Source organism: Artibeus jamaicensis, unplaced genomic scaffold (genome assembly GCF_021234435.1).
Source record: "Artibeus jamaicensis isolate MK-2021 breed Jamaican fruit bat unplaced genomic scaffold, CSHL_Jam_final contig_886, whole genome shotgun sequence".
Lineage (NCBI taxonomy): Eukaryota > Metazoa > Chordata > Mammalia > Chiroptera > Phyllostomidae > Artibeus > Artibeus jamaicensis.
In genome coordinates, this window is record NW_026522002.1 from 2,871,012 (window position 1) to 2,892,279 (window position 21,268).

Sequence of the window (21,268 nt, forward strand, 5' to 3'; positions counted from 1 at the left end):
TACAGTTTTCTGAGTACAGGTCTTTTACCTCCTTGGTTAGTTTTATTCCTAGGTACTTTATTTATTTTTTTGTTGCTATATCAAATGGGATTTTTTCTTGATTTCTGTTTCTGATGTTTCATTGTTGGCTTATACAAAAATGCCCTTGATTTCTGAGTATTGACTTTGTATCTAGCTGTTTTGCCAAATTCATTTATTAGGTGGAGTAGTTTTTTGTGGAGCCTATAGGATTTTCTATGTACACTATCATGTTATCTGCAAACAATGACAGTTTTACTTCCTCCTTTCCAATTTGGATGCCTTTTATTTCTTTTTCTTGTCTGATTGCTGTGGCTAGGACTTCCAGTACTATGTTGAATAAGAGTGGCGAAAGCTGGTATCCTTTTCTTGTTCCTGATCTTAGTGGGAAAACGCTTAAGTTTTTCCCATTGAGGATGATGTTGGCTGTAGTTCTCTCATATATGGCCTTTATTATGTTGAGGAATGCTCCCTCTATTCCCACTTTGCTGAATGTTTTTATCATAAATGGGTACTGTACCTTATCAAATGTTTTTCCGCATCTATTGAAAAAAAGCAAGTCATTGTGTGGGGACGAGGCAAAGGGGCAGATGAAGTTAGTTGTGGTATTGTGAATGAATGAGATACCACATTCATTCATGCCTTTTAGTTTGGTAGGACTGCGTATCCATTTGCCAGGATTTCCCTTGGCTGTGTCTGGTCTAATCAGTGTCCTTGGTAGAATGGGAGTATCCAGTTTTCAGGACACAATGTTTGTTTAGTTTTGTTTTTTCCACCCTAACTACTCACTAGACTTGTGACCTTGTGTAGTTCACAGAACCTCACAATCTTTTAGTTTTCCCATTTTAGGTCAGCATCATAAACCCTGCCCATGTTTTCCTTAAACATGTTGGGAACAAGAAAATCAAATAAGTGTAAAACAATTAATCGGCACAGTACCGGACACATAGTAAACAGTTCAATACTTTGTTTTATTTTAGTGTCCTACATACAGGCAGCATTACCCTGCACTTGCCCCTTTGTTTCTAGATGTTCCTCATCCCTCAAATTGTTATTCAGAAGTAATTTTGCTATTATAACAACTTCTTTGAGTAATATGCACCTGTCTAGAAAGTATCCAGCCATGTAATATGAAAAACAGAGATATTTATGGAAGAAGATACAAGAAACTATGCATAGGATAATGATGCCTCAGTCCCCTTCAAAGTAGGCACCTTGGGACCTCACATAGTTCTCCCAGTCACCATTAGCTGCTTCGTGAATCTCATCCACAATCTGAAATCTCTTCCCTCTCATAGGTGATTTTAGTTTTGGGAAAAGCCCGAAGTCATAGGGTGTCAAATCTGGGCCATTGGGGGGCTGAGTCACTTGGGTGATTTGATGTTTTGCCAAAAAAATCTCTGCATGAGATGTGATGTATGAGCGGGTGCATTGTCGTGATGAAGCTGCCAGTCGCCACTTGCCTACAGCTGTGGCCTTCTGAATCATCTGAATTAGTTTGCACAGAGGAATGCTCAAGCTTAACACAAAATTTGATGCAGATTCGTTATAGTACTCATTCAGTTGTTTGGGATGCAATGGTCATGCAGTACACACACTCACTCAATGGCATCTACTATCCTGACTGACTAGTACAGTGAGGTCATCATTGTTCGTACATGCACATTCCAGTCCACTCTCCTTGGCTACCTGGTTACATCAATGTCACGCAAACCGTTCTTGTTACATTAAAAATGGCGGGCCCTTTTCTATACAGACCTCATATAAATTATTGGATAACATTAGGTTGTTTTGTTTTGTTTTCTTGGCTAATTTTGGCCAAGAGTGAACAGGTCCACATCTGAGATGATTAGTCTTGCTCGACTACTTCCCCTATTCCAATTTTTATTTCTGTCTTTTGTCTTTAATCTTTGCTGGAATGTTGCCTCTGAACTGGTTTTTGCTCTTGAGTCTGCCGAAAATTCATGTAAGAGAAGGAAAGTATTTAGTCAAGCAAAGCATTCTTAGGTGTCCATGCCCTCTTAGGACATCCCAACTATGTGTGGCTTACAGTACAAGAAGAAAAGGAATGCAGCATCATATTTAAGTCAAAATTAGGTTCAGTGTTACTATCAGTGTAAAATCAGGAAATTCTTCATTATTTTGGGAATGATTCTAGCTACATTCTTCTGTAGGTTTCAACATTAGCAAGCCTCATTCCAAGGCATGAAAAGATATGAATCTGGATTATTCATACCGAGAGTTGTTGGGCTATACTGTCATAAATGCAACTGCAGAAAGCAGTGGGTTGTTTCAGTGAATTAACAGTTTCCTTTGATTCGGTTGTCTTTGGATTGGACCTCCATATTTTCTACTTTGGGAATTTGGGAAGGATTGGGCCAAATTATTTATTTTTGGACACAATCTGGTCTTTCCTTAGCAAGGGGAAACAGATTTGATGCAACATCCAATATAACATTTTAGACATTTTCTAATAAATCTGACTTCGGCCTTTCTTCATTGCCATGTTCATGTTGCCTACAGTCATAGCACACCAGGCTGTGGTCTTGTCAACTCCCTTGAGCTAGACAGGCTCTGGTTTAGGCTACGCTGGATGGAATCCCTCCAAAGACAACTCAGGTGCTGGAGACCTGGTGGTAGTGACTCAGTGTCTGGCACTGGCTCCGCCATGGAGCGGCCAACCAGTGCCTCAGTAAGGAGCTAAAGTGCCCTGTGTTAATAGGTGTGTATGGAGCAGGAGTAGGCTGGTGTGGTTTTCCCTATTTGGTGAGACCTCAAACAGACTTCCTGACTATTTGTAGCCATTAAACTTATATCAACTCATTTTGAAGAAGAGTCAGGTATTTTTATTTTGTCTCATGAAAATTCTTAATTTTTACTTTCTTGGTAAAGATTTTAAAGAAAGATACTTTGTCTAAAAAGGTTCTTCATAATTGCAGATGAATATAGGGTTGGCTGACCCCTTCCGCTTCTCAGGTTTGCCTTGGGGCTGAGACTTGCAGCTGATGAGCTTCTCTTGTTTATAGCTCTTTGGTATACAAAGAGCTATATCTCTCTTGGTATCTCTCTGTCCATATGTCCTGCAGTCAGTGCACGGATGGCGTTTGGCCATGCAGCACTGTTGTAATGGCCATGGCACAGAGCAGTCACACACTTCTGTACTCCTTTATCCCAGTTCTTCTGAAAAAGAAAGAAAAAATATATCCTTGGTCATTTTTTCTCACAAGAAAATATGCCCTAATCAATTGTCATCATTACAAAAAGTACATACACACACAACTTCCAGTCTCTCTGTGCTCATGTTTTTTTGCATTACTTGTTAAATTTTAAAGTAAAACAAAAGTGAAGAATATAACTATCAAATGTCATAGTAGTGATAACCACCCACTGTGTAGCATAAAACTGTGTCAGTAAGTATTTGGACAAGCTGATGTTGGAACTGGATCTAGAAGGTAGAGGTTCAGGCTAGTGTGGGATGATGAAGAATCTGCAGTGGTCCAGGCATTGGAAGGATATTGTGTCATGCCTCATCGCTCCTCACCCCCACACCTGGAACTCCACTGCCATGGCCATATCTCCTGCTGTTTGGGCAACTACAGTAGGGCTCTTTGACTTTTCATTTCTTGTTCCTTTTGATTTTACCGTGAACACATAGTGTTGGAGTGCTGTTGGGTGGGGTTGTCCCTGCTCTAATTTTTACTACATCACTCTAGATATTGTCTGTGGAACATTTTGAGAAACCCATACTCTTATGTAATGTCCTCAGATCACAGGATACTTTCTTCCATTGTTAGAACTCTGAGGATGGATGATGCTACATAGAAACCTTTCCCTTATAGGTCACTGATGTAAGTCCAGTTTCCCACTTGATCTAAGGCTCTGCCATCTATCTATTTGCTTTTGGGGGTTGAGCCAACTGAATCAACAACCACTGAATGCTTGGACTGTACCCTTATTTTCCATGTCACAGAGTAAACCAAGCAGTGACCATTAAAGGCTCTCTGATGACTTTTTATGGTTGGTACCCCCATATATTAAAATTTTAATAGGGAAAGTACTTTTTTCATTTTACTTCTGACACTAATAATGTGACTTCATGGTCTGCTCTAGTACTTTCTTCGTATATCTAACATTTACACAATCTCTAGAATCCCTCTATGAAATTTGCTCACTCTTTCATTTTCCTATAGTAACCAACTGTTCTATATATATACATATACATACATAGTAATTTATATATATAAATATATAATATTTATATAAATATATACTTTAATTCTTGTTGGAGAACTCACTGCCTTGTCATGTTTTTAATTCTGTACAAATGCATTTAGTCCTATCAGGCACTATAATTCCTTTTTTTTTTTTTAACTGACCCACAAACCTTTCCATCCTGCACCAAAGTGATTTCTGTGTCTAAAGCAAAGAGATGATGGCATTTCTCAGGTCTTGCTACCGAGTGATTGTCAGATTGGGTTAAGGCAGGAGGACTTGTGTTTAGGATGGTTGTTCATAGCTGGGGTTGCACTACGACAGCAAATTAGTTCTGGGGGGAAGGCTCTCCAGAGGGCCATAGGGTGTATGTGGAGGTTGAGAAATAGAAGAGAGAACACGACTTCTTCCCTAAGCTTCTCATGCTGCTTTTTATTGCTAGCTTTTCCTCCCACCCCCATATGCACATTGACTGTCGATTAGCCTGTGAAATTATCTGAGAAACAGGTTTGATCTTGAGGGGTGAGGACAATCTAGGGAAAGAAATTAAAAGAAGGGTGGCTGACACTGAGCAGCCTTTGAAGCTAGAAGCAGGGCAGGTTCTTAGGCAGACAGGAAATAACACTCTTTTCAACTGGCCAATAGCACATGCTGTCTTTATTCCGAGGATATTCAGGACCTCACACCCAATCGCAGAGATTCACTCTGAACTGCTGTGAATTATCTCTGGAAGACACACATGTTCAAAGTTTGCAACTAGTTTGAAATAGTTTCAGATAAAGGAATGCATGGATGTATTTTGTTTTCATGTCTCAATTCCTTTTCAGAAAATCAAAATTATTTTGAGCAACTGATTGCAAGCTTTGTTTTCTAAATTTTTTATTTATTGATTTTAGAAAGAGAGAGAGAAACATCGATTTGTTGTACCATGTATTTATGCAATTTTTGATTGCTTTTCGTATATGCCCTGACCAGGGATTGAACCCACAAGACTGGCATATCGGCAGACTTTGTCTGCATAAAATTGTGTTCAGTAGCATCTTTGGGGAATATCAGAATACAGGTAGCAACCTAAGACAGGGATTGGCAAACACACAAATTTGAATTACATATAATTTTAACATGTCACAAAATATTCTTCCCGTTATTATTTCCCCAACTGTTTAAATAAGTAAAAATCATTCTTATCTCCTGCCCTGAACAGGTTATAGTTTGGATTTGGTTCATGGACTATAGTTTATTGACCTGTGACCTAAAGCATTGTAGTTAGTCGTATTTTTTTGGAAGACCTCTATGTATCAGACCTCATCACGAAATTTGTTATATAAAAATCGTATGAAGGTTTTCTCTGTCTACTGGCCTGCCTCACGTATGTGTGCATGCTTATTCAGCTCATATTTTATGTAAATTTATTGATGTTTCCTAAGATATATTAAACATGTTTTTGAACATCGGCTACCTTAATGTGCTGAACCTCTGGATTCCAGCCCCTAAAATATGAGCATCTGCCATGTACTTGAAATGTAAATAGCTCAGAAAGTTGTAAAACATACTTATTTAAAACATCATTTGTAAGTAATGGTACTTATTTACTAGGAATGTGAAGGCACCATTAAGAATAATCTTGAAACAATAGAATGGAAGGTGTGTCAAAAATGTCTAGGTTCCAGCCCTGGCTGGTGTAGCTCGGTGGATTGAGTGCAGGCCTGTGAACCAGAAGATCACGGTGGGGACATATGGGAGGCAACCATACATTGATGTTTTTCTCCCTCTCTCCTTCCCTTCTCTTCTAAAGATAAATAAATACTTTTTTAAATGTTCGCATTTTTATGTGGCTCTACAAAGCTCTAAAGATAAAAAAAAGTCTAGGTCTAGGTCCCCAGTGAGCATAAAAGCATTGCCTGCCAAAGTAGCAACCATGTATCAATTTCCCTGGCTCCCTGTGGACTGAGTACTAAGCTGGCTATTGCCCATAACACGCTGGCCGTAGGTGTTCTCACCCTTGTGCAGGTGGGACAAAGACGACAGCCAAGGCAGAGAGGGTAGCTGACTTCTGCTCCTTCCTCAGTTAGCTCACAGAGCAATTTATTTCAGCTTATTGAAGGAAAATCAATGTGACCGTGTGCAGTGCAGCTCTAAGTGCCTGGTTTTATCAGTCACCTCCACTCTGTGACATTCTTCAACTGTGTCTTTACTGTAACCCAAGCCTAGCACTCAAACGCAGCATCAAGTTATTCAGTGCCTGGCAATTGTCACGTCTGTTATAAATGAAGTGTTGATTCAACCCAGCCCAGGAACTGCCCCCAAGAGTAAATGGTCACAGAGATGGGAGGGGACATTTTCAGTTATTTATATTAGCAGTTGGTCTGGAGCTTGAGTTAGAGTTGATGCTTGCGTCCTAAAGGAGAAAATTTGTCATTTACTCAGACCCTTTCTCTCTCTGTGTTTCTGCTTCTCTCTCCCTTGCTCTCAGACACAAACACATATCCACGTACCTCCTTAGTCTAAATACAGAGGATCTAATTTTATCTTCAAGCAAGATGTCTTTTTTATATATATACCTCAGTTTCAGGTGTAGAACAATATAATTCAGCATCTGTATACACTACTAAGTGATCACCTTCAAAAGTCTAGTCACCATCCATCACTATACCATTTGCCCTCTTCACATCAAACAGAATATCTTAAGGGGCCTTTCTTCAGTTGTTGCTGAGATCCTTTTGTGAAAATAAGAAAAGTTTACCCTTACTCATTAGGTGTATTAGAACGAATCTCTGATGTTCAGGCAGTGAGTCTCAGATGAAAGATATTAATCTGGTCTGATGCACGTAACAGGTAAAAATGGCTATCAGGTAAGCATGTAAGGGAAACATAGTGGACATACCCTGTGGACAGGTCTCCAGTGCGGTTTTCAAATGGGGTCCCATCAGTCATTCCAAATTTTTCACTGACCAACAGTGAAAATGACAATAAGCATTTTCATTTTCTACAAATAGTAAGTACCAGACATTCCTATAACAATGGTTGAAAATATAGCCTTGTACCCTAAGGATTTATTTCTCTTCTTTCTTCATGATAACTTAAAATTTATATTACATTGAGTTATATATCACAAAAATCTGAAAAGCAATACACTTTAGTGGTTGATTTTGCAGCACTTTATAAGGTCTAATAAATTGTTTTCAAATTCTTGCTGAGACCTAAGTAGATTGAGGGGTATAATACATGGTGCCCTCTTTGTTCCCACACTCATGATAATAAGGCCAGGGAGTAACTGTAGAATAATTCATAACAGTTAATAATAAGATGAATACTTTTTTGCACTGGTGTTGTCTCTGCATGCCAACTATTTGAAGTTATTTGACCTGTTTGCATTCATTTTGAGGAGAAATTTGGAAGGCAGTTTGCACATCTTCATCCTATATCTTCTCTCCTTAGCAGTTTGACTGACATTCCTTTTGTGTTTCTAAAAATTCATAAACTTTTTCTGCCCTTTGCTTCTCTCTCTTACTATCTTCTTTAGTGGGTGGAGCTCAGTATGAAGTGCTCTGTGCAGGTTGGAGGTTCACTCCATGATTATGTAAGTTCAGGGACCCCATGTTGTGTCTGAAAAAGATGCTGTGCGCATCAGTGACTTTTTTTTCTTCAGACCAGAAAAGTAACTGCAAGGGTTCCAGGAACTAATTTTAAAATGTATAACCATTATATTGAACCAGCTCAGGAGAACGTTTTTTGAAAACTTAAATTTGATACCTGTGCTGTACCTTTCTTTTGCTTAAGTACACTTACGAGAACATGCTCGTGTAAGAATAGTTTTTTTCTTTGTGTGTGTACCTTTTAAAAAAAAAGACACTTAATATCATCCCTTTTGCTGAAATGAGGATTTGATTATATTGATTCCGAGATTTGGTTATTTAAATATTGTGTACCGATTTTCCAAATATTTGGTGAAACCTGGCAAGTTATGTTAACAAAGATTTGTAACTGTGTAGCATTGTCGTTAGTTTGCTCTATTTTAGCATTAAGTGGATGTGGCCCTTCTCCTGTCCCTGCCATAGCTTTTCACTGTCGTCTGCACGCCCTCTGCCTTTCCTACTCGCAGCCAGACTCTTCTTCGCTGACCAGTCTATTACTCTGGGAACTCTGACAGTAGCACTTAAAATATTTAACAGTTCCCTTTCCAACATTAAAAAGCCATAAAACCTCATGTGGAATAGCTAAGGGAGCATATATAGGAGGAAGAGAGGCTTCTGCTCCTGTGAGTATTTTGTAAGGGGACTATTTTTCTTATATGATAAAAATGAAATCTTCACTCTGCCCACTTTTACACCTACGCATGTACTAAGCGTCTCCAAGGAGACAAAGAAGCCAGAGTCCAGTGATGGTGAATTCTCCTCAGCGATAGCAGGCTAGAGTCTCAAGCTTCCAGAAGCCCCTCACAGACAGGCTTTGTCCCCAAGGCTCTTGCAGGCAGGCTTTATCCAACATGTCTCCCTTTCCAGACGAAATAGCCTGTCTTACTTCTCAGGGGCTGATTATGGTGAGTTCAGCTGGCAGAGCCTCCCCGGGACAGGAGGGCGGGTGTGGTGGGGAGGTGGGACAGGAGGTTTCCATCTTTCCCAAAATTTTTTCTTCGTCACCCACTTATCATCAGTGCTTGGGTTCCACTGCCTCCTTCTGTGCCTCTCAGACACAAAGGCACCACTCAACCTTCCAAAGTGCCTTAATATTCTTTGTTACAATACCATAGTTATGACCTTAATTTAGTGAGACTGTCCTTTTAGGAGAAGTACTACTTTTGCCGATTCAGCGGTTTCGTGTATCCACTCATGAATGTATCCTCTTAAGCACTCTATTTCCCCTCCTGAGTTCAGTGGACAGGAGCCCCCATTCTGTACCTTTCTCCCACTCCACCAAGTCACTGTAAGCTTTCTTAAAACAAATAACATTATTTTCTTGTATAAGTCCATTAGACACATTTTCTAAGACTGTAGTTTTAGATCCTTTGATGCATTGACCACAGACATCAGTGTGCATCTTCTTTGAGGCAAAAATAATCAGTTACCTTTCAGGAAGTCTTATTGGGGTAATCAGCAAGAAACCTTACTTGTCTCTAAACTTAACCACGTTGTTTAATGATCATTCTTGACACATCTTCCATGTACACATTCATGGTTTTCAGCTGAATTGACTGAAATTTAAAAAAGATAATCCCTGCTCATGATTTTGTAGTACAATATCTGCAAACTTGTTTTCTGTTCCTGATCCTCCTTGGAAAGGTGTGCCTCACTATTATTCCTATTAAATTCTTTGATAGGGAATGCCCCCATGAGGGTTTATTAATGACATTTTTCTTTTTATTTTGAACTTTTAAAAAAGGCTGATCTTAATGTACAGAGAATACAGCTAATACTATTGTTACAACTTGGTACAGTGACGGATGGTGACTAGACATATTGTGGTAATCACATAACGTGTATAAATATAGAACCACTACATGTACACCTGAAGCTAATGTAATGTTGTATGTCAATTATACTTTCATTAAAAACAAGATATATTGGGTAGTCATACATTCTGCATTTTGGAGGACTCTCATTTTCCTTTTGCCTTATCTCCAATTCATATCACCTGCCTTTAAATACAACCATCCTGTGTCATAAGCTAGAAAGAGTCATTTTTAGGAGATGTTATCATTGTTATTCACAGGTACATAATGTACCCTTTAAGTTGACTTGCAAGTCAAATTTGAAACATTTTTTTTCTTACATAGTCCATTGAGTTCACCACTGGTATGCTCACCTGTTTAGGTCTTTCTTCTCAGGTTATTTTATCCATAGTTGCTCACGACTTAGCTCTTCCTCTGTCTCTTTCTTTTTGGACTTGGATGAGGTGAAAGTGTTCCTTTCTATTTGAGTCCCAAGTTCCCCAAGAAGAATTGGAGGAGGGTGCAGGTGCCTTTGAAAAAAGCCCTCGATTGTCTTCTCAGTTTCTGCCTTTGCCCCGGTACTTCCTGATTCTCTCTGCCATCCATCCTCAAAATTCTAATCATTCATAGTCCAAGTTTTGGGTTTGATTTTTAGTAGGAATAAAGAAAGCATGGGCTTAGACGGACTGCTGTGCTTAAAGAACTGCATATGAAACAGGCTAAATACAGGAAATGTAAACAAATTCTGAAAAGTGTTCCAACTCAGACTGGTGGAAAGTTTTGGTGGCTAATTCATTTGCTTGGAAATGGGGGAGATCCTGTTCGTAAGTGCACTTCCTGGAGTCTTGCTGTGGAAGCCGCTCTGAACCTGGGCAGTAACAGAAACGTTTTTCTTCCATTTTTCTTTGCAGGCTCTTCAAGTGGCAAGACAGCTCCTTCTTCAACAGCAACAGCAGCAAGTTAGTGGATTAAAATCTCCCAAGAGGAATGACAAACAGCCAGCCCTTCAGGTAACAATTCTCTTAAAAATAAATGACATTATACACTTTGGAATAACTAATAAGTGATTCAGAAGAGTATTGTGGTAAGAATTACAAATCATGTAAGACAATCTCTTGCATAAGATGTCTTTTTTGTTTACCAGTGGGGTATGGCATTTTAGGAAAAGTGTTCAACCCAAACGTGTTGTTGTTGGGAGTGAGAAGATCTACTAATTAGTGAAGGTAATGGGAGGATGAGTAGTCGAAGGTGTGGATTGCTTAATAGTGCAGCTTATCACTGAGGAAAAGTTCACAGTGCTCTGATATGTCACCACTTCTCTATTGATGGAGTTAGAGATTCTCTCATGGTGGGATATACATACACTTTACATTAGTGCCATTGGGGAAATTTTGACCCAGGGGACAATGGGGGATGTCCATTGTCCAGGGGACACTTTTGGTTGTCACAATGGCAGGGGTTGGTGTTACTGATAACCTACCAGGTGGTGAGGGATGCTGCTAAACATCCTACATTGCGCAGAAAAGTCCCCCACAGCACGGAACTATTCATTCCAAAATGTCAATAGTGTTAAGAACTACCACTGGGACTGAAAAAGAGGTGGTAATTTTAATATATCTGGTCATGAGTGTAATACACACTTTTTTCTTCAGTGAATGTTTTCAGTATACTTCTGAATTAGTAATAAAAAGTGGCAAGCAATTTTTATGTAAAGATACCAAGATAGATTGTTTTAGTAACTTCTTTAAGGCACATTGAGGCCAAGAATTAAGAGAGTAGAAAAAGGAGTGAGTTTGTACAAATCTAATTTTGATTTTCTATTGGAGTAGAAGATTGTAATAGAAACTTCAGAGGAACTCGGTATTCAGTTATTAGCAACTGAATTAGCAACTTGGTATTAGCAACTCGACTCAGGGTATTCATACTCACATCCAGGACAGGGCACCTGCAGGTACTGGGTGGCCCAACTGCTTTCATAGATAAAGATGGACATTCTCCAACATGGGAGGCTAGCATGAGTTTCTCACACTGCACATTTTGGGACAAAATCTGTAAAGCACTGCTTATGGGCATAACAGTGCTAATTAATTGGACCATGAGGTTAACCCAAATTCTAGATTGTTATACTTTTCTCAAATCAAAGTAAACTAATACCTGTTTCACATTGTCTGGCAAAGATCACATTGACCTTGAGCAACAAGTCCTAGTTCGTCTACATCCACTTGGAAAACTATCACTGTCAAGGGACAGTTCTACACTGTAGTAACACTTTACTGCAACAGTTGAATGTGCATGCTTTACTAATACTTCCAAAAACATTTCTTTGGTAAACCATCATGAACCCATATGTCTTTCAACGTTTGTGAATGCTGGGGACACTTTTAATGAGGTACAGTGCCAGTGAGGTCCCATGTCAGGTGCTCGAAGAAGTGCTTTGTTGTGCAGATGTCTTAAGAACAGCTCTGGAGGATGAAATATGGCTGTGTTGACCTTTCAGCTGTGAGCTTATTTGTCAGGATTCAAATAAGTTGAAAGGATCAAACTGAACAGTTACCAGAGGCAGAATGGAGATGGTGTTTCAGAGGTCAGCAGCGGAGGCCACATTGCAGATTCTAGAACACAGTCCATTGTTGGTACAGATTAGAGTATGGGGGCATCTCCTGCAGTCAGAGATACAATTAAAATTGTAATTTATTAATATATACAGGGAGCTAGCCCAGCCTGTCACTCAGTGGTTCCAATGACTGTCCATTATTTTTGCCTCCCTATTGGAGCTCCCACAGCCTTATACTGCAAGTCCTTTTGAATTTATCAGAATTCAAGTGCATTGGAAAAATGACAATATATTATCTGAAGGTGGAAATCTTATACATAGTAGAGCTGTGGTTAGAGAGTTTCTAAAAAGTACACCCGTAGACAGTCCATGCATTCTGTTCAATATTGAATATCATTTGTAATTTTTTATACTAAACTTATTTTTCTCTGGTACTTGCTTTTTTAAAAACAAAAAGATGGCGTTTTTAGGTAACTTCTTTTCCAAGATGAATGAAGTTCCTTTAGGGCTAAATATATGAAGTAAAGTTTCAGGGGATTTCCTTTTGAGGGCTCTCTTCTTCTTGCTGTTATAATGCTTTTAGCTACCATAACAGTATGATAGAGCTTCATTTTTCTTGGCAAGGACAGTGTCAAAACCAACCTAACACATTTTGCTGAGCACTTCAGTCTCTATAAAAAGTGTGGGACAAGGGGGACATCTTAAATGCTGGTCTTGTTAAAGGAGATGTTTGGCGTCTCTCCCTGCCCCTTCAGTGGGAGACTTGACAAGAAGAGCATTTAGACCAGCTTTGGGAATTGATTGGAAAAAAAGAGTTGGTTGACTGATATGTGTGTACATGTGTGTCTGTTGTGGCCATGCAGATTCACTAAGCTTTATTAGGTTGGCTGGCCTTCCACAGACAGAGCAGAAATTACTAGCCTAGATCACACACATTAAATTGTTATAAAAATACGTATATAGGTTCGGTGATTCACGGAACGAATAACCTGTACACATAAATATATCTGCCATGCCTTGTCCTCACTGACATACCTCCGTCAGAATGGCTCTGGAATGAACAGGAAATCCTACAGTAAATCTTAACAGTGTTCATTTCTGATCTTGTTAGCCTTCATAACTACTGAGAGATCTATTTTAGCAAATTTCAGACCTTCCACATGGAGGAAGGCTTCACATGAAAGAAGGGTTTGATCTGCTGATAGCTGGAGGAAAAAGAAAGCAGCTCAAATCCCCAAATATACTGTGACTCGTATTTTAAGCATATCTCACACTTCCCTGTGGTATGTTTGGCAGCGCTCTCCAGCTTCCCAGGCTGGGGACACAAACAAAAGAAAATCGAAAGTTAAGGGAGGCTGTCTGTGATTGCTCGACAGAGATTACTGAATGTAGTCAAACATCACCAATTTGAACTAATTTCAGGGAGATCAGAGTAAAAAGAGAGGAATAATGTTCTTTGCGGATACGAACATTGAAAAAAATCTAAGCTGGCCACATTCTTGGGTGACATCGTGGTTTATATAAAGAATTGACTGAGTGTAGACATTGCTTCTGAAGTTCTTTAAAAATATTCTACTTAGTAACCTAAATAGCCCCTTATTTAGTCCTTAATTTGCTTTGCCAATTTTTTTATGAATGATACAAATGAAAATGGAAAATTGGCCTCATCATAAATTCAGAATTAGAATGATCTGAGTTAATCAGATGCATCATGGTGAACAGTTCTGGAACAGCCACAATGTACGGGGCATCTTACTGATGCTCACAGATACGAAACCGTGGAGAAAGGACAGAGCCTGCCTTCAGAATGCTTATGAGTTGTAAAACATTAACAAGGTTTTGCTGCAAAAATAAAATTATATGTAAGTAAAAATAGTAGGCTTACTTTTATAAATATTTATATACTTCTGAAGATTGCTTAAACAAGTGAAATAAATGCTTAACAGTGCAGGTGTGCTCATAACCTCAAAAATGTGGAACTTTACTAGCTGAAGATTAATTTGTGAGTAGATGAGCAATTTTATTGATCGAATCTTGGAACTTTGACCACCGTTTCTGGGTAGTAATTCATTTTGGTTCTTTAAGCATCTTAGTTGTTGGCATGAGTACATAAACTGGAAGGAAGTCAAATGACACATTTTCTCCTAAGAAAGTAAAAATACATGTGTATTCTGGCAGCATTGAAGTTAGGAAAGAAAGTCAACCTTGTGTGCTGCTTACTGTGGGAAGCTGACCACAGTTTCAGGCCATCAATAAAGAATTTGAATTTGAAACTAGTCATCTGATAGATTTCTTTCTGCCTATCCACTCCCTTCCAAGGTTATATCATGTGCAAACCCTTCACACAGGAGACCATACCCTGGAACAAAGGACAGTGAAACCCCCGGGAAGGTCAGCCTTTTAGCTCAGCTGGAAAGGTCAGCCTTTAGTCCAGCTGGGAAGCTCAGGGTTATAAGGAGGCCTCTTGCTGTAAGCATAGGAGGCTCAGATACCAGTCAGCAGGTATTTCTTAGCACTTTTATTTGCAGATATATAAAACATGCACTAGCAGCATTTTTGCTTTGTGTTAATGCCACATAGAATCTTAGTACCTCACATCATTTTCATGTCATTCAGTAAGGAATAAATTGGTAAGAGGAAACCTTTAAAGGAAACTACAATTTTTTGTTGTAGGCAGTGAAATGGAATGGTTTTGAAACACTGACTCTTAAAATATATCCCTATTCACTGAATTAGTAAAGTGGATGGACAGGAAGGCAAGTGATTTTGAAATGTCTGGGGTTAACATCTAGAAATGGCATACTTGGCATAAAATTGGTACAAAGTGTTGAGATTTCAGTACCTTTTTAGATTTTGTTATCACCTGATCTTGGAGAATCCAAAAAACTCTGAAAAAACAAGTCTTGATGAAACAATAAAGTAGGAGCAATACCTTAGAAATGGTTATTAAGTTTTCCAGGTCATACACATCATTAAAAATGTGATAGGAGCAGTGACCCTTCCTCCCAGAAAAGCACGCACACACAGGATTTTGCAGTTACAAGGGTTTCATGGACCTCAAGAAATCCATCTTTCACCCAGGTTAAATACTCTTGCTTTAAGAATTTTGTTTCTAAAATGATATGTTTTACTCTTGCCTTTCTCCAAAAATCTTTGTTTAGATGTAATATAGTGAGTTAGCTTATTTTTCCATTTCAATTGCAGTTCTATTAGAATACCTTGTGTCCCAATCTGTCCAGGACAGACCCAGTCTGTTGATTGGGTATATTTATTAATAATTCTCACTTTCAAAAGTATCCTAGTTTGGACATTTAATTACCTGGCCACCTTACTTACATGTATCTAAGCATTAAAATGCAAGGATGGCCCTGGCTGGTATAGCTCAGTGGTTTGAGTGTGGGCTGTGAACCAAAAGGTCACCAGTCCAATTCCCAGTTGGGGCACAAGCCTGGGTTGTGGGCCAGGTCCCCAGTAGGGGGCACATGAGAGGCAACCACACATTGATGTTTCTCTCCCTCTCTTTCTCCTTCCCTTCCCCTCTCTCTAAAAATAAATAAATAAAATCTTTTAAAAATGCGAGGATGATACTAATATGTTATACGTAAGCAAGTCTTCATCGCCATGTGCAGATAGTTAATGGTTAGTAAGTGCTTAATGTGGGCCGGCCCCACAGTTACTCTTCGGCACAGAAACAAGTATTAAATCATTCTGTGGATGAAGAATAGTGAAACAGAGAGGTTGAGTGACCTGCTTCAGAGCGTACAAACAGCGGCAGCGCCAAGATGGGAAGCCGGGTGTTAGGTCTATAGGTAACCAGTATGGCATGGTTAAGTTAATAATTGCTTCTCCTTCAATGTGGATTTACTCAGCTACTACTAAGTGCCATGTTTTCCATAAATAAACTATTATATTTTTCATATCATAAGAAAAATAAAACCAAGCCAACCAAAACCAATTCCCCACTGTCAGTATCTGGATTTCAATTAAGAGGTCTGAGATCTGCATAATTATCCTAATTGTCACTCTGTCTGCAAGCAATAGCAAAGAAAAGTTATTTCTTATTCTCAAGTCTGAAGTGCTCTTACGAGCTTCCATGTGTTGAGATATGGACAAGTATGTTATAATCATTGTTGGGGCAAGGAGGTGGGGAGGGACGGGGGGGGTGGACATCCTTAACTGGTCAAAAATGTGTAAATTGCTGACAAAATGACACATGTAATTAGAGTGCTCCTACTATTTTACCTTGTGGTTTACACCTCCAGTGTTGAGAAAGAGAGTGACTCCCACCTTGCTAATTACCATTATCACTGAAATGCTAGGGTTGGAGTCATTAGTTCCATGTGCATTTAATTAGAGGAAGGCTGAAATTGGATTTAACTTATTACTTTTTCATGGATCACTTTCTTGTCATCACTTTAAATTGGATTGCAGCCCCAGGTAACTAATTATGAGAGCCACAGGATCAAGAGTGAAAAAAAAAAAGGTAATTAGGAAAAACACTGTTGGACCCTTGCTGGTCATCCACTTGTGCTTTGGGAAGAAAAAAAGAATAACAAAAAAGCTGTATTTTGTAGTCTTACAGCCTAGGGAGTTAGAGGGACGTATGGTTGCCGGGCATCATGGGAGTCTATCACCACCCATAGTGGTTTCTATGATATACAACTGAGCTGAAGATGTCAAATCAACGTGGTTCCACAATCAGCTCCTTAATACCTAGATTAAACTTGTAAAAGCAACAGATTGGCTGTGGGTATGAGGCATCTCAACAACTGTGTAGTCTGGGGGCCTCACGTATATGATTACAACAAAGCTGTCAAGATGCTTCTGAGCCCAAGTACAGAATATTTTAAGTACAGGGAGTTAGAATTTAATGAATGTATTAATGTTCCAGAAACATCATTCATATCTGACAGGGAGACATATCAGTCAGCATAGCAGTAGGTTTTAGAGTTTATACATTGGGATTTTTTTTTTTTTGTCGAAGTTGCCAGCAGACCATAATATTCATGCCATTTACTTTGCTTTGGGTGTGTTCTCCACCCCGCCCCAGCGTTGTGGATCGGCTTGCTGAGGTTCTGTTTCTCCCTCTACCCCCAGCAAAAATACTTTAAAACAAATTATATTGTTTCCATGTGCAGAGCAGAATTCAGAACTGCAAGCAATCAATTTTATTGACATTGTCTGAAAAAAATGTTGATGACAGTTCGAGGATGTGAAAGTATTGGATTTTTAAAGTCGCCAGTACTAAGTGTGGAAAAAAAAACTGAAATGTAATCTCATTACTCAAAAAAAGTCCTGTGAGTTACTCTTCTGAGAAGGGGTTCTTCTTTGATAGACTATGATAGCATGATGAGAAGTCTTGATATCAAGCCTGTCGGTTACATTGAAGAGAGAAAAAGCGTCCCAGAGAAGTGAATCATGAAGCCAAGATGGCTTGAGTTTCCTTAAGTTGTTTAAAATGGGTTTTAATGTTCTGTTAATGTAAGCAGATAGTCATGAGTCAGCCTTGGGTAGCTTTCAAACCTGGGGAAGTGAGGGTTGCTCATTTTTTTCCCAAGGAGTGTAGGGGGACACCCCCAGAGGCCACTGTAGTATTATTCCCAAGTGACAAAAATATTTCACCTAGAATTGTGAGTCTTTTTCCTGTGTGAACTTTCTAAGCAAAATCTCAAGAACTAAACTAGTAATCATCAAGTCTAATGCAGAAAATTAAAGCTTTTTTTAACATCTTAAGTTGATTTAGAATTTTTGTACACAATATTCGTCTGTGGTTGAAAGAGGGCATGGCAGGGTCAAGTGATGTAGTGTTTTCCATTTTTCCACGAGTCTCACAGTGTGTGATAAAAGCAAACTCCTTTATTTTGTAAGTCTGCAGGAATTTCGATGAAGTGCAGAGGTCACGTTCCCTGTCAATTTGAGTAGCCAGCATATTTTAACTACTGTTTTTTCTTCCCTTTTGTGTGTCTTTTCTTCCCTGCCCCCACCTCACCATAAGCCGTGTCCCTTTCCTGACACATGCATCGTGAAGTCCTCCAATCTGAAACTCATTAGCACACAGCATTGGACTCTGTCCAGTGGTTAGAAAATTTCCTGAAGCCTAGAACAACAGCATTTGGTGCAAGCACCATGCAGCAGAAGTGACGACGAGGGAGTCTCGCCTCCCTGGCAGCCTGCCTCGTCGGGAACACAGTGAGATGGAGGTCTTGCTTATGGGACAGGCTCAAAAAGCTTGGTCCTTAGAGAAATGTGCTTCTGAAATCACAAGGCAGTGTCTTTTCTTCCTACACTTATTATTTTAATTGGGCTGGAGGTATTTATCAACATTAGCTGCAGGAACATGCAAGCAAGCCATTAGAGAAATTGTATGAAAACCAATTTCTGTGAAATAGTTTTTACTGCAAAGCCTATGGATTTAGGCTTTGCAACACCCAATAGTTAAAAAATAAAAACAGTGGATTTAATTCATTAATTCGTTAAAACTTTATTAATTAAACCTCACTATATCCAGATAATATGACCAAAATGAAACTCTTAACCCTAACATTAGAAAATTACACAATTCACTATGGGTCAGGATCATTTAAGACAGGTTTTTCAAACAGGAAACCGACTCCCGAAAATATAATGGTAACAGTATTAAATAACGAGAAGTGAAAGTGTACTTTGTAGGAGCCAACTACTGTACCACCACCATATGGGGATAAGCTCTATTATTATTCCCATTTTGCAGATGAGGAAAGTGAGGCATAGAGAAGTTAACTTGCCCAGGGCCAAAGAGCTGGTGAGTAGCCCAACTGGGATTCCAAAAACTCTGACTCAGGCATCCGCACTCTTCTCTGCTACGTTCTCCTGCCTCCCACTGGGCCACCGCCAGGCGTAGCAGACTGGGACTGAAAGGAGTGGCAGCAGAGTGCTGGTGCCTAAATGGTTGTCGCTGACCACGAGACTGCACTGTCTCCTAATTTAGACATGTGTTTGTGGGCATATTTGAAAAATAGTGCTTGTAATTGAAATATGCACTTTCTAAAGGGAAATGACGCTTGGGACAGAGAAGAAAGACGGGTATTACTCAAAGCCTGCACACAACTGCAAGTAATTGTCTAAAGGCAGCCGTTGAAATTGAGAAGCAGTTTGGAAAATGTACAGTTTGGGAAATTTGTGTACCGATGTAATTACGGTAGTTGTGAGTTGATGTCATGCCTAGTAACTGTTTTTGTATTGCCTGGGCCTTTGTTACTGAGCTGTGATATCATGAGCAAACTATTATAAACATAGCATGGATATAGCATGCTTGTGTAACAAAAGATTGGGAACTTTTATTAAGTTTGTTTTCCTTGTCATATTGTAAAAATTTATTATGTGTACTGTGTATATTAGAAACAGATTTGGGTAATTCTGTCTAAATGAAGTCATCCCAGCTATTTCCAGACTGTCTGTTTTCAGTTGTGAATAATTTTCATACATCAGATGGTTGTCATATTTAGTCGCTCTCAAAATTTTAAAGAGAACATATCCCATTTTGAACTTTTGGTGGACTTCAGCCGCCTTGCTGTTGAGAGTGTTTGAGTTTCACATGATTTGCCCAGTAAATTGCAGAGACCGAATGTGTGTCATCTCCGGAGGGTCCAGCACTGCTGCCCTCTAGTCATAACTTTCCCCTTCATCAAAAGTACAGATTTGTAACTACTTAAGCAGTAGAACTTGGAGCTGCCAGGACAATTGAGCAAGCGCACCAGGCCTTGTCCTTTCACATTACATTCCGTTGAGGAAAATGGGTAAACATGCAAGCAGACAGAGCCCAGCGTTTACCGGTGTTCATGGTAAAATGTGGGCTTTAAATAGGTAGCTCAGAAACTTCGGATGACTCAGTGCTTCCCAACGGCGTTCCTCCAAACATTTAGAACCTGAACGTTCTCTCTGCTGCTTCAACTTTTTTGCTTGTTTGTTTTAACCAACCACTTTCCTTCCTAACCTCCCCCAAATCTGGCTTTTCTCCTCATCCTTTTCTTGAATTATTTTGTCACTAAATTCAGTGGCCATGTCTCAACCTCACCTCAAGCTGTCTGACCTCCTAGTAGCTGCTTCATCTTTCGGCTACCTCATCTTTTTGGAAATCGCCTTCTTTAAACTCCTTGTATTCAGTTCCTTCCTGGTCTCCACGGCATTCTCTTTCTGCTTCCCAGTTCTCTTCTGGAACACAAATTCATTCCCATCCCAGGTTTTAGTTTCTTTGATCTTAGCTGGGTGACACTTCTGTCTCCTTCCTTGTCCTATTACCTCTATACGGATGACTCCCAGCCTGCTTGTACCCTCCTAACTGTCTGTGCATGTCTCCCTTAGCTCAGCGTCACCCTCAATTTTCCTTCTCTCTAATCCATCTGATCATGTTGATCACCATGCCCTACTAGTCAGAGTCATGAGTCATTGTGGACTTACGAATTTACTCATTTTCTTCATCCCCACCATATTATCTGTCCTCAGGTCTGCCATATCCCTTCCCCTGAGTATCTTCCATCTATTCCCTTCTCTGTGTTTCCTCTGATGCTGCCTTGTTCCAGACTCCGAACCTTCAGCTGGCAGATGCCCTGTCAAAGAACTATAACCTGCCCCCCGCCCCTCAGCACATGTTGCAGTCTTCATATGTATCTCCTAGTCTTTCCCTGAATGCCATGTCACCGTGCTATTCAAAAACTTTCAGTGGTCTGCTCTTACCTTCAGTACGAAGTCCCCACAATCCAGGATTGCAAATATTCCTTGTTCTGTCACCTGCCATTTAAACAGAAGTCTAGTGATTAAATTGTTTGAGTTTCATTCGGAGAATTATCTCTTCGTCTGCTTTCCTCAGAAGGAGACCGAGAGCCATGTGATACGCTGTGTCTCCCCGTATCTAAACGCTCTGTGTCATCCCATGTTCTTTTCGCTGGTTTCTCTTCAATGCCCTGCAGGCTTCCTTCTGACCTCCTGTGGCCGCAGCACCGGCCGGCCAGGCACTGCCTTGTTTTCTTGATGGAGAGCTGCTCCATCCCACCTAATGAAGCCACTTTTAATAAGATATT

At 39.7% G+C, this 21,268-nt stretch overlaps 1 protein-coding gene across 16 annotated transcripts in view; it reads left to right on the plus strand.

Annotated features, from left to right (window-relative positions):
• The window catches only part of FOXP1 (forkhead box P1), a 627,082-nt gene that overhangs the window by 467,145 nt on the left and 138,669 nt on the right, over nucleotides 1–21,268 (plus strand). For 14 of the 16 annotated variants that reach the window (XM_037150321.2, XM_037150320.2, XM_037150319.2 and 11 more), the window contains 2 exons: nucleotides 10,570–10,668; nucleotides 18,943–18,993. In XM_037150321.2, the coding sequence (XP_037006216.2) occupies nucleotides 10,570–10,668; nucleotides 18,943–18,993 (150 nt within the window). The remainder of the gene's footprint in view (nucleotides 1–10,569; nucleotides 10,669–18,942; nucleotides 18,994–21,268) is intronic. The other 2 variants (XM_053654798.1, XM_037150322.2) reach the window with 1 other exon arrangement.